At 36.8% G+C, this 13896-nt stretch overlaps 1 protein-coding gene across 1 annotated transcript; it reads left to right on the top strand.

The window, feature by feature from the left end:
- The first annotated feature begins 6319 nt into the window (after nucleotides 1-6319).
- Nucleotides 6320-9509, top strand: LOC102405999 (olfactory receptor 8S1-like). Its single transcript, XM_045165455.1, has 2 exons — nucleotides 6320-6402; nucleotides 7801-9509. Exons 1-2 carry the CDS (start codon nucleotides 6324-6326, stop codon nucleotides 8751-8753), a joined length of 1032 nt encoding a protein of 343 aa, XP_045021390.1. The 5' UTR covers nucleotides 6320-6323; the 3' UTR covers nucleotides 8754-9509.
- Nucleotides 9510-13896: the final 4387 nt, after the last annotated feature.

The following is a 13896-nucleotide window of genomic DNA, read 5'->3' as shown; positions in this document are numbered from 1 at the left end:
TACTTCTGGGCTTTCTATTCTGTCCTATTGGTGTATATGTTTATTTTTTTCTACCAGTATCTTACTGTTTTTATTATTATAACTTTGTAATATATTTTGAAATGGGGACGTGTGATGCATTCAGCTTTGTTCTTGCTCAAAATTACTTCAGCTATTTAGCATATTTATCGTTCTATATGGATTTTTGGATTGTTTGTTCTGTTGCTGTGAAAATGCCACTGGTATTTTGAAAGGGATTGCACTGAATCTTAGGTCACTTTGATTAGCATGGACTTTTTAAAAAATATCATTTCTTCCAATCTGTGAAGATGTGATGTCTTTCTGTTTGTTTGCGTGTTCTTCAGTTTTTTCCACCAAAGTCATAGTTTTCACCATAAAGGTCTTTCATCTCCATGGTTAAATTTTTTCTAGGTATTTTATTATTTTTAATGCTATTATAAATGGGATTGTGTTCTCAATTTCTTTTCCAGCCAGTTTGTTGTTAGTGTATAGCAGTATGTTTTTCTATATTGATTTCATATCCTACAACTTTACTAATTTAATTCATTTATTAATTCTAACAGTTTTTTGTTGTACTCAGGGTTTTCTGTATGTAACATTATGTTTTCTAACAATAGTGAAAAGTATTAGTTGTTCAGTTGCGTGTGACTCTACAACCCCATGGACTGTAGGTTGCCAGGCTCCTCTGTCCATGGAATTCTCCAGGCAAAAATACTGAAGTGGGTGGCTATCACCTTCTCCAGGGGAATCTATCCAACCCAGGGATCAAACCTGGGTCTCCTGCATTGCAGGCAGATTCTTTACCTTCTAAACCATGACAACAGAGACAATGTAAATCCTTCCTTTCTGGTTTGGATGCCTTTTATTTGTTTTTCTTCCCTAACTGTTCTAGTTAGTATTTCTAATGCTGTGTTAAGTAAGACTGGCAAGAGTGGCATCTTTGCTTGGGATTGTAGAGGGATAGCTTTCAGTTTTTTACCACTGAGTGTGATGTTAGCTGTGGGTTTGTCATATGTGGTCTTTATTATATTGAGGCATGTTCCCTTGATACTTTGTTGAGAATTTTTAACATAAATGATGTTGAATTTTATCAAGTGCTTTTTCTGCATCCGTTGAAATTATCATGTGGTTTTTATCCTTCATTCTATTAATGCAGCATATCAGATTAATTGTTTGGTATACACTGAGCTATCCATGCATCCCAGGAATAAATTCCACCTGACTGTGATGTATAATCCTTTTAATGAACTGTTGAATTCAATTTGCTAATATTTTATTGAGGATATTTATGTCCATGTTCATCAGGGATCTTGGCCTATAGTTCTCTTGTAGTATCATTTTTTGATTTTGGAATCAGGGTAACAGTGGACTTATAAAATAAATTTTAAAGTGTTCCCTCTTCTATTATTTGAAAGAATTTAAGAAGGATTAGTATTAATTTTTCTAATTAATTAGCTGGTATTGGGTAGAATTTGCCAATGAAGCCATCTGACCCGGGCTTTTCTTTGCTGGGAGGCTTTGAATTGCTGTTGCAATCTCCTAACTTGTTATTGGCCCCACTTCAGACTTGCTATTTCTTCCTGATTCAGTCTTGCTGGGTTGTTATATGTTTCTGGAAATTTATATATTTCTTCTAGATAATGTACTTCATTGGCATGTAATTGTTAATATAGCTTCTTATGACTGTATTTCTCTGGTGTCAGTTGTAATTCTCCTGTTTTACTTATGATTCTATTTATTTATTTATTTTCATTTTCTCTTTCCTTTCTTGCCTGGTCTAGCTAAGGGTTGTCAATTTTACATTTTTAAGAAAAACGTTCTTAGTTTTGCTGATTTGTATCTTGTTTTCTATTCTCTATTTCATTTATCTCAGCTCTACTCTTTTATTATTTCCTTCCTCTGCTAACACTGGGCTTATTGTTGTTCAGTCGCTAAGTTGTATCTGACTTTTTGCAACCCCATGGACTGTAGCCTGCCAGGCTCCTCTATCCATGGAATTCTCCAGGCAAGAATACTGGAGTGGGTAGCCATTCCCTTCTCCAAGGGATCTTCTCGACCCAAGGATCAAATATACAGGTCTCCTGTGTTCCAGGCAGATTCTTTACTATCTGAGCCACCAGGGAAGCCCAACATTGGGCTTAGTTTGTTCTTATTTTTAATTCCTTGAAGTGTAAAGTTAGGTGGTTTGCTATTTATCACTATAAACTTCCTTCTGAGTACCACTTTTGTTATGTCCTATAAACTTTGGTATGTTATGTCTTTGTTTTTGTTTATATTGATGTTTTTCAATTTCTCTTTTAATTTCTTCTTTGATTGTCAAGAGTGCATTCTTTAATTTCCATGTATTTTTTTTTCCTATTTTACTTTTGTTATTGATTTCTACTTTCATACCATTGTGATTGAAAAGTAATTGATATGATTTCAGTCCTCTCAAATTTGTTAAGACATATTTTATTGTCTAATATATGGTCTGTTTTGCATAATGTTCCATATGTGTGTTCCATATACTACTACTTTTGTATCAAATATTATGTATATATCTGTTAGGTTTGTTTGGCCTGTAATGCTTCCTAAGTCTATATCCTTATTTATTTTTTGTATAGGTGGTCTATCCATTATTGAAAATGGACTACTGAAGCCTGTACTGTTATTGTATTGTACTGTTATTGTATTGCTGTCTGTTATTCCCTTCAGATCTATCAATTTTTGCTTTATATGTGTGTGTGTGTGGACACACACACTGATGTTTAGTGCATATGTATTTATAATTTTTATGACTCTCTGGTACATTATGTAATGTATTTTTTCATGTAATGACCTTCTTTACCTCTTTTGACAGTTTTTTTCTTAAAGACTAGTTTTTAATTGTAAGTATAGCACTCCTGCTTGCTTTTGATTGCCATTTGTTTGGAAAACTTTTTTTCGATCCCTTTACTTTCAGCCTATGTGTGCCCTTTAAGTTAAAGTGAATCTCATGTAAATACAGTTTCATCTTTTTAAAAAAATTCATGCAGACACTCCATCTTTTGATTAGAACATTTACTCCATTTACATTTAAAGTAATTATTGATAGATAAGGGCTTCCCAGGTGGCACTGGTGGTAAAGAAGCCAGAGCAGGAGATGCAAGAGATGTGGGTTCGATCCTTGGGTTGGGAAGATCCCCTGGAGTAGGAAATGGCAGTCCACTCCAGTATTCTTGCCTGGAAAATTCCATGGACAGAGGAGCCTGGAGGGCTGCTGTCCACAGGGTCACAAAGTGTTGGACACAACTGAACACAGTCACACAAAGGACTAATTATTGCAGCTGTGTTAATTGTTTTCTGCCACTTTTGTGGCTTTTTTGTTCCTCTTTCTTTCTTGCTGTCTTCCACAAAGATTTGGTGGGTTTTTTTGGGGTAATGATATACTTTGATTCTTTTCTCTTTATCATTTTGAAATCGACTCTAGGTCTTTTTCTTTGTGGTTGCCTTGAAGTTTGCATAAAATTTCTCTTAGTTATAAAAATTTATTTAAAGCTGATAACAATTTAATTTCAATCACATATAAAAACTTTTACTTCTTGCACCCAAAAATGTATGTTATTGATGTCAGAATTTACTTTTTACATTGTGTATCCTTTTAAAAAATTTAGTGGTTATCATGTACATTACTCCTAGTGCTTTGATCTTATACTGTTAAGATCTTATAAGATTAAGTATATATAACTATAAAATTAAGTAAAATCTTATACTGAAGTTAAAAATAATTTGTGTACCACTAGGGGTTTCCCTGGTGGCTCATATGGTAAAGAATCTACCTGTAATGCAGGAGGCCATGGTTCGATCCCTGGATCAGGAAGATCCCCCAAAGAAGGGAATAACAACCCACTCCAGTATTCTTGCCTGGAGAATTCTATGGACAGAGGAGCCCGGTGGGTTACAGTCCATGGAGTTGCAAAGAGTCAGCCTTGACTGAGCAAGTAACACTTTATATTTTACTTTCCATTATAATATTACAATATTCTGTATTTGTCTATATATTTACCTTGTCAGTGAGATTTATACTTTAATATGCTTTTATATGTTTATCATCCCTTTGTTTCAACTTGAAGAACTTCCTTTAGTGCTTCTTGTAAGGCAGTTCTAGTGGAGATGAATTTTTCCTATTTTCATTTGTCTGGGAAAGTCTTTATCTAATTTTTAAAGGACAGTTTTGAGATGTATAGAATTATTGGTTAGCAGATTTTTTTCTTTCAGTACTTTAAACTATGAATGTAAGTCTTCTTGTCCTGCTAAGTTTCTGCTAAAAATACCCCCTGATAGTCCTATGAGGATTCCCTTTTACGTGATGAGTTGATTTTCTCCTGCTGCTTTCAAAATTCTCTCTTTCTTTGACTTTTGACATTTGATTATAATGTGTCTGTGTAGACCTCTTTGTATTCAACCTGTTTGAAATTTGTTGTGCATCATGAATCTGGATGTCCATTTCCTTCCTCAGATTTGGGTGTTTTCAACATGTATTTCTTTAAGTAACATTTCTGCCCGTTTTTCTTTCTCTTCTCCTTCTGGGACACCATTGATGTATATATTGATTTTCTTGATGGAGTCTCATATGTGCCATAGACTTTTTTCACTGGTTTTCATTTTTTTCTTTTTATTCCTCTGATTGGATAATTTATTTTTTATATAAATTTATTTATTTTAATTGGATGTTAATTACTTTACAATATTGTATTGGTTTTGCCATACATCAACATGAATCCACCACAGGTATACGCGTGTTCCCCATCCTGAACCCCAGATGATTGGATAATATAAATTGATTTATATTCAAGTTCACAGATTACTTTTTTCTACTTGGTCAAGTCTGCTGTTGAAGGTCTTTATTTAATTTGCAGTTCAGTCATTGTACTCTACAGTTCAAAAATATTTGGTTGGTCCTTTTTTACAGTTTCTGTCTCTTTACTGAACTTCTTATTTTGCTCATGTATTCCTTTCCTGATTTTGTTCAGTTATCTGTGTTCTCTTACAGTTCACTGAGTTCCTTTAAGACAATTATTTTGAATTCTTAGAATTATTTTGAATTCTAACAAAGGGTCAGGTACTGGAGTTTTACTTTTGTTCTTTTGTTGGTGTTATGTTTGCCTGATTCCTCTTGATCCTTGTAACCTTGCATTAGTGTATGTACCTTTCAAGGAGGAGTCACTTCTTTGAGTCTTTATAGTCTGGCTTCAGCAAAGAAAGTTCTTTACCAGTTAATTTTGCCTGAGATCTGTGTGGGCTGGTTGGTGGGGACCGTGAGCAGGAGCTGGTGAGGTATGTGTGCCAGCCTTATGCTGGGGTTCACTAGCAGGCAGGCTTGGTGCCAGGGTTGCACATGGGCTTGCCAAGTCCTAAGGTCTGTAGGTGGGTAGGCCTGATGCCAAGGTTCATAGGCAGACCTGCTCTAGGGGGTTGCAGGTGGGCCTGGTTTCTGGAACCATTAATGAGCAGGCTCGGTGCTGGGGTCCATGGCAAGTACACCTGCTGCTGGCATCTGCTAGTGTGCTTGTTCTCTCTTTCCCCCATAGAAGAACTCAGACCAAAGGTGGGTTTTTTCCATGCTCTTCTGTGCTGAGTTGTGAAAGGGGTGACATAGGTAACGTAAAACTTTTTTCCTATCCTTTCAATTATGTCTTTTCTCATTTCTGTGTTCCACCAGTGTGCTATAGTCTCTTACTTGACTCTAAATCTTTCATAAAGGTATTTTTAATCCATAGATTGTTGCTAAATTAGTGCTTCTCTGGAGAGGATGAAGACTGGGACCTCCCAGCCCACCATCTTGCAAACATCACTCCTTAATTATATTTTTAAAAGATTGCTCTGAGAATCTCAAAATAACCTGAAAGAAAAAACTTGCTATGAAATCAAACCCCTAGCATTAACTTTTATCACAGTGATAATTTCTGTGTAAGGTATTGCCTTGAGGCAAAGTTGAGTTTCTTTCTATAATTCATGGAATCTCTGGATCTAGTTAGTTGAACTGTGTTTGTTGGTAACCAAGAGGAAGAGAAAGCCTTATCCCTGGCTACTGTGAATACTTACTTGCGTTCCCTTCCAAGTTGCTTTGCTCTGGGTTGATTTCAGAATGAGCACTGGGAGCCCCCATGCACAATGTTGCTGTACACAGAGTGAAAGAAGAAGAATTTAAGAAATTATCTCCCTTATCCCGAGGCCAAATTACTGTCAACAGATGTCCAGATATGGTCCACATTTTGTCACTTTACATTATTAGTGTTGAATTTCCATCATAAGTGTTAACTTTCAATATGATTTTCTATTTCTTCCCCACAGCAGTATTCTCAATGTTGACTTCACAAGCTAAACAGTTTTATCACTTACTGGATCTGGTACACACCAGTGTACCACTAACTGAGAATTCAGGTAAGTGGGTATTGTTCCTCAGGTGGGCTGGGAAACTCAGCTATTTAGTCAATGAATGGACAGAAGGATAGGTTTCTGAGTCTTCAGAAATGGTGAACTAAGTGAGCTAGTGTTTAATTAGAACATCAAAGGCCAAGATGAGTCTCAAGATTGAGTTCAGAGTACTGAATAGTTACATTGAGACTCAGCACTTCTATATTATGACCCCCATATATAGAATATCAAAGGGATACATGCACAAGTCTTATTTAAAGTGTGAGAATAGAGTTTAACTAACCATGTGGAACCTTAAAACTTGCCAAAATGACTTAGATACATGTGGTGACTATATATATTTTTGGATATATTGGTTTTAGGATGAGAATGGTGTATCTATCCAGAGCATTGTTCTGTTACTGGGAAACAGCTTCTCATGACTCATTGTAGTCATAGCACTGCCTACAAAAACCCACCTAAAATATCACTGGGCATGATAATCTTTATATGGCAAAACCAATACAATATGTAAAGTTAAAAAATAAAATTAAATTAAAAAAAAAGCCAAATGCACAAACAAAACAAAGCAAAAAAATAAAAAATTTTCTGTAATTGTATTAATATATTTTAAAATTAAATGATGTATAGCAAAACCAATGCAATATTGTAAAGTAATTAGCCTCCAATTAAAATAAATAAATTAAAATTTTAAAAAATTAAATGATAAATGATGCCACTAAGTAAAATGAGAGATTTAAAACAAGAAAAATCCAAAGCAATATAATTTCATATTCAGTCTCTAAATTCCCTTATCACATTGTCCTCCTACCGTCTAATGGTTTCTTAAACTTCACTTTCACCTATACTTCATGACTGAACAGTTAATTTCATTATTATCTTTATAATTTCTTGTGTGCCTATGGGCATGCTCACAGACATGCACATGTATAACCAATGAATTCATTTATACTTTATTGAAAACAAACGGAAGCAATCGAATGGAAATTCCCTTAACTTCCTCCACTTATGACCTTCCCTCCCAGATACAGAATAGACAAAGCGCCCCTGCTTCTACCTAAGTCCTTTTCACCTAGATTTAATGCTCTGTTTCTCAAGTAATTCACTCTTGAAATTTTTCTTCATCCTCCTCTAATGTCAGTAGACTTTCCTTTTCAAATGTATCACTATGAGCCATATAAAAGTACTCTAGTTCAAAAAAAGATTTTAATAAAAAAATAGTAATGTGGCTGATTTAAAACATTTATGGTATGATAATGACCAGGAAGTGAGCTTTTAAGTATCTGAATATGGATTGTGGGACAGTAATGAAGAAAACATTTATGCAGAGTAAGATCTAGGTGCTGGGGTAACAGAGAAGCATTAAAGGACTTTTGATGTGGATATTCTCTTTTTGTTTTCCAGAAAGAACACTTCTCTATATGATAATGAAAAACCATAGTGCTATCAATGAGTTCGTTCTCCTTGGACTATCTATTGACCCACATATTCAGGCTGTACTCTTTGTGCTGTTCCTTCTGATTTACCTCCTCACTCTGATGGGAAATTTCTTGATGCTGCTGATGATTAGGGCTGATTTTCACCTCCACACACCCATGTACTTCTTTTTGAGACAGCTCTCCTTTCTGGATCTCTGCCATTCATCCGTCACAGTCCCCAAGATGCTGGAAAATCTACTTTCTGAAAGCAAAACCATCTGTGTAGAGAGCTGCCTGGCTCAGGCCTTCTTTGTGTTTACCACCGGGGGCACTGAGGCCTGTCTGCTGGCTGTGATGGCCTATGACCGCTACGTAGCCATCAGCTCCCCTCTGCTTTACGGCCAGGTGATGAGCAACCAGCTCTGTGTTGGGCTGGTGTGGAGCTCCTGGGGCCTGGCCTTTGTGGACGCTCTCATCAACATCCTCCTGGCGGTCAATTTAGACTACTGTGAGGACCAAACTATTCCCCACTTCAGCTGCGAGCTGTCTTCTCTCTTCCCTCTGTCTTGCTCTGATACCTCCACCAATTTCACGCTCCTGCTCTGCTCTTCTGTCTTGCATTTTTTTGGAACCTTTGTGATGATTGCTTCTTCCTATGCCCGCATTGTCTCCACTGTCCTAAGCATCAGCTCCACTTCGGGCAGAAGTAAGGCCTTCTCTACCTGCTCCTCCCACCTCACTACTGTGATCTTGTTTTATGGCTCAGGTTTCCTCAGCTATCTGTTGCCAACCTCAGGTTCTGCCCTGGAGATGATCTTCTCCTTGCAGTACAGTGTGATCACTCCCATGCTGAATCCTCTCATCTATAGCCTGCAGAACAAGGAGGTGAAGGCAGCTATGGGAAGAGTGTTTAGAAAATACTTTGATTCTCTTTTGTAGTATACATAAAATGATTGTGAAAGAGTTGAACTACGGTGCTACATGATCAAACAATGGAGAGTTTCTTGATTGTCCAGGCTGCCAGATATTACAGGGAACATAAAACAATTATTTCCTTGGAAATGCTTCTGAAAAGGATAGAAAACTCTTGGGATGATTCAGGTTTAGTCTTATTTGGCAAAGGAGAAATGAATCAGATAATTCTCTTTTTTACAGGATTATTTTGTTAAAATGTTGATTTAATATTCATATTTTGTGAACATTTGTTGCTCGTGTTATTCCTCCTTCATGTGTCTTTGAATAATTACACTCCAAATCCCTTGGAAAACTGATTTTCTCAAATTTATACATCCACAGAGTGAGATGATCCTATAACCCAGGATAGACCAACTATTCTACCCTTTTCTTCTGACAGTGCATTCAGGCAAGGAGTGAAAGAAAAACCCAAGTGATGTTACTTAGAATCTTTCTGTAGAAAATTCAAATATTGAGAAGGAACAAACAACAACAACACACCCACCATTCAGAAGAAAATCTGACTATAGGGCCTAAAGAGACTGTGAAACCCTGTTCCCCTGGCACTTGTCCTTCCTGAGGTCATGTTTTTAATAGATATGGTAATATTAGCCAGTTTGTTACATTTATTAACTCATGTCACAAAGTGCACTAAGTATCTGGGATAGACAGACTGGCCCCTCAAAGATGATTTCATAATCCCTGCAGCTTGTGAATGCATTATGTGGCAAAAAGGACTGGACAGATGAACAAGGTTATAGACCTTAAAAGGCCTTGGGTATCATATGTTATTCAGGTGGGCTCAACCTAATCACATGAATCCTTGAACGCAGAGAACCTTCTCCAGCTGTAGGCAGTTATGATGAGGCAGAAAGGATAGGTCTTTTAAGGTAATATAGACAGCACAACGGAGAAGGCAATGGCAACCCACTCCAGTACTTTTGCCTGGAAAATCCCATGGACAGAGGAACCTGGTGGGCCGCAGTCCATGAGGTCGCTAGGAGTCGGGCAGGACTGAGCGAATTCACTTTCACTTTTCACTTTCATGCATTGGAGAAGGAAATAGCAACCCACTCCAGTGTTCTTGCCTGGAGAATCCCAGGGACAGGGGAGCCTGGTGGGCTGCCGTCTATGGAGTCACACAGATTCGGACATGACTGAAGTGACGCAGCAGCAGCAGCAGATATCACAAAGACTCAAACCACCATTGCTGGCATGGGTCTGTGAGCTAGAGACTGTGGGTGATTCCTAAAGCTGAAAACAACTCCCAGCCAAAACCAGGAAAGAAATAGGAACTTCAGTCCATGGAATTCATGAACTGAATTCTGCCAACAACCTGGTGTCTCTTCCAACCCTCCAGGTAAGGCCTGCTGACTTGATTTTGGCCTTGTGTGACCCACATCAAAAAATCAGTTGAGCCCACCCATATTTCTGACCTAAAAAGCTTATCATAAAATATATTTGTGTCATTTGAGTTTGTGGTCATGTGTTTTATGGCAGCAATAGAAAGCTGTTAATAATATTCTTGCTCAGTGGAGCTTCCCCGGTGGCTCAGCAGTAACGAATCAGCCTGCAATGCAGGATACACAGGAGACATGGGTTCTATCCCTGGGTCAGGAAGATTTCCTGGAGGAGGAAATGGCAATCCATTCAAGTATCCTTGCTGGGAAAATCCCGTGAACAGAGGAGCCTGGTGGGCCACAGTCCATAGGGTTGCAAAAAGTCGGACACCTAACTTTTATTATCTGTTATCTAATTTTTATTATCATACTTAAGGAGATGCATTTATTGTTAGCTTTTCTTTACTGGTGAGGAAATGAGACTCAGGATGTTTATATACTGTCCAGAAATTCAGAGCAAGGAAATGGTGGAGCTGGAATCTTAACCCATGCAGTTTGAGTCAAGTCCATACTCTCAATCACTGAAGTGCTGCTTCCAGTAAGTCTATGAGGCTCACAGGTACTTTCTGTAATTATATTTTCTATTGGATTAGTTGCTTACAAACAAAGAATGGTAGTTGACACAGGTATCAAAAGTGAGGTTCACCACTTGTTAAAGAGATTGTCTTTAAGCCATTGTATATTCTTGCCTCCTTTGTCAAAGATAAGGTGTCCATATGTGTGTGGATTTATCTCTGGGCTTTCTATTTTGTTCCATTGATCTATATTTGTCTTTGTGCCAGTACCATACTGTCTTGATAACTGTGGCTTTGTAGTAGAGCCTGAAATCTGGTAGGTTGATTCCTCCAGTTCCATTCTTCTTTCTCAAGATCGCTTTGGCTATTCGAGGTTTTTTGTGTTTCCATACAAATTGTGAAATTATTTGTTCTAGCTCTGTGAAGAATACTGTTGGTAGCTTGATAGGGATTGCATTGAATCTATAAATTGCTTTGGGTAGTATACTCATTTTCACTATATTGATTCTTCCGATCCATGAACATGGTATCTTTCTCCATCTATTAGTGTACTCTTTGATTTCTTTCACCAGTGTTTTATAGTTTTCTATATATAGGTCTTTAGTTTCTTTAGGTAGATATATTCCTAAGTATTTTATTCTTTCCGTTGCAATGGTGAATGGAATTGTTTCTGTAATTTCTCTTTCTGTTTTCTCATTATTAGTGTATAGGAATGCAAGGGATTTCTGTGTGTTGATTTTATATCATGCAACTTTACTATAGTCATTGATTAGTTCTAGTAGTTTTCTGGTGGAGTCTTTAGGGTTTTCTATGTAGAGGATCATGTCATCTGCAGATAGTGAGAGGTTTACTTCTTCTTTTCCAATTTGGATTCCTTTTATTGCTTTTTCTGCTCTGATTGCTGTGGCCAAACCTTCCAAAACTATGTTGAATAGTAATGGTGAAAGTGGGCACCCTTGTCTTGTTCCTGACTTTAGAGGAAATGCTTTCAATTTTTCACCATTGAGGACAATGTTTGCTGTGGGTTTGTCATATATAGCTCTTATTATGTTGAGGTATGTTCCTTCTATTCGTGCTTCCTGGAGAGTTTTTATCATAAATGGATGTTGAATTTTGTCAAAGGCTTTCTCTGCATCTATTGAGATAATCATATTGTTTTTATTTTTCAATTTGTTAATGTGGTGTATTACATTGATTGATTTGCAGATATTGAAGAATCCTTGTATCCCTGGGATAAAGCCCACTTGGTCCTGGTGTATGATCTTTTTAATGTGTTGTTGGATTCTGATTGCTAGAATTTTGTTTAGGACTTTTGCATCTATGTTCATCAGTGATATTGGCCTGTAGTTTTCTTTTTTTGTGGGATCATTGTCAGGTTTTGGTATTAGGATGATGGTGGCCTCATAGAATGAGTTTGGAAGTTTACCTTCCTCTGTAATTTTCTGGAAGAGTTTGAGCAGGATAGGTGTTAGCTCTTCTCTAAATTTTTGGTAGAATTCAGCTGTGAAGCCGTCTGGACCTGGGCTTTTGTTTGCTGGAAGATTTCTGATTACAGTTTCAATTTCTGTGCTTGTGATGGGTCTGTTAAGATTTTCTTTTTCTTCCTGGTCGAGTTTTGGAAAGTTGTACTTTTCTAAGAATTTGTCCATTTCTTCCACGTTGTCCATTTTATTGGCATATAATTGTTGGTAGTAGTCTCTTATGATCTTTTGTATTTCTGTGTTGTCTGTTGTGATCTTTCCATTTTCACTTCTAATTTTATTGATTTGATTTTTTTCCCTTTGTTTCTTGATGAGTCTGGCAAAAATCCTTAACAAAATTCTAGTAATCAGAATCCAACAACACATTAAAAAGATCATACACCAGGACCAAGTGGGCTTTATCCCAGGGATACAAGGATTCTTCAATATCTGCAAATCAATCAATGTAATACACCACATTAACAAATTGAAAAATAAAAACAATATGATTATCTCAATAGATGCAGAGAAAGCCTTTGACAAAATTCAACATCCATTTATGATAAAAACTCTCCAGGAAGCAGGAATAGAAGGAACATACCTCAACATAATAAGAGCTATATATGACAAACCCACAGCAAACATTATCCTCAATGGTGAAAAATTGAAAGCATTTCCTCTAAAGTCAGGAACAAGACAAGGGTGCCCACTTTCACCATTACTATTCAACATAGTTTTGGAAGGTTTGGCCACAGCAATCAGAGCAGAAAAAGCAATAAAAGGAATCCAAATTGGAAAAGAAGAAGTAAACCTCTCACTATCTGCAGATGACATGATCCTCTACATAGAAAACCCTAAAGACTCCACCAGAAAACTACTAGAACTAATCAATGACTATAGTAAAGTTGCATGATATAAAATCAACACACAGAAATCCCTTGCATTCCTATACACTAATAATGAGAAAACAGAAAGAGAAATTACAGAAACAATTCCATTCACCATTGCAACGGAAAGAATAAAATACTTAGGAATATATCTACCTAAAGAAACTAAAGACCTATATATAGAAAACTATAAAACACTGGTGAAAGAAATCAAAGAGTACACTAATAGATGGAGAAAGATACCATGTTCATGGATCGGAAGAATCAATATAGTGAAAATGAGTATACTACCCAAAGCAATTTATAGATTCAATGCAATCCCTATCAAGCTACCAACAGTATTCTTCACAGAGCTAGAACAAATAATTTCACAATTTGTATGGAAACACAAAAAACCTCGAATAGCCAAAGCGATCTTGAGAAAGAAGAATGGAACTGGAGGAATCAACCTACCAGATTTCAGGCTCTACTACAAAGCCACAGTTATCAAGACAGTATGGTACTGGCACAAAGACAAATATAGATCAATGGAACAAAATAGAAAGCCCAGAGATAAATCCACACACATATGGATACCTTATCTTTGACAAAGGAGGCAAGAATATACAATGGCTTAAAGACAATCTCTTTAACAAGTGGTGCTGGGAACTCTGGTCAACCACTTGTAAAAGAATGAAACTAGAACACTTTCTAACACCATACACAAAAATAAACTCAAAATGGATTAAAGATCTCAATGTAAGACCAGAAACTATAAATCTCCTAGAGGAGAACATAAGCAAAACACTCTCTGACATACATCACAGCAGGATCCTCCATGACCCACCTCCCAGAATATTGGAAATAAAAGCAAAAATAAACAAATG

The sequence above is a fragment of the Bubalus bubalis genome, chromosome 4 (assembly GCF_019923935.1).
Source record: "Bubalus bubalis isolate 160015118507 breed Murrah chromosome 4, NDDB_SH_1, whole genome shotgun sequence".
Taxonomy (NCBI): domain Eukaryota; kingdom Metazoa; phylum Chordata; class Mammalia; order Artiodactyla; family Bovidae; genus Bubalus; species Bubalus bubalis.
Note: the sequence above shows the minus strand (reverse complement) of the source record. Positions and strands in the feature narration are given on the sequence as shown.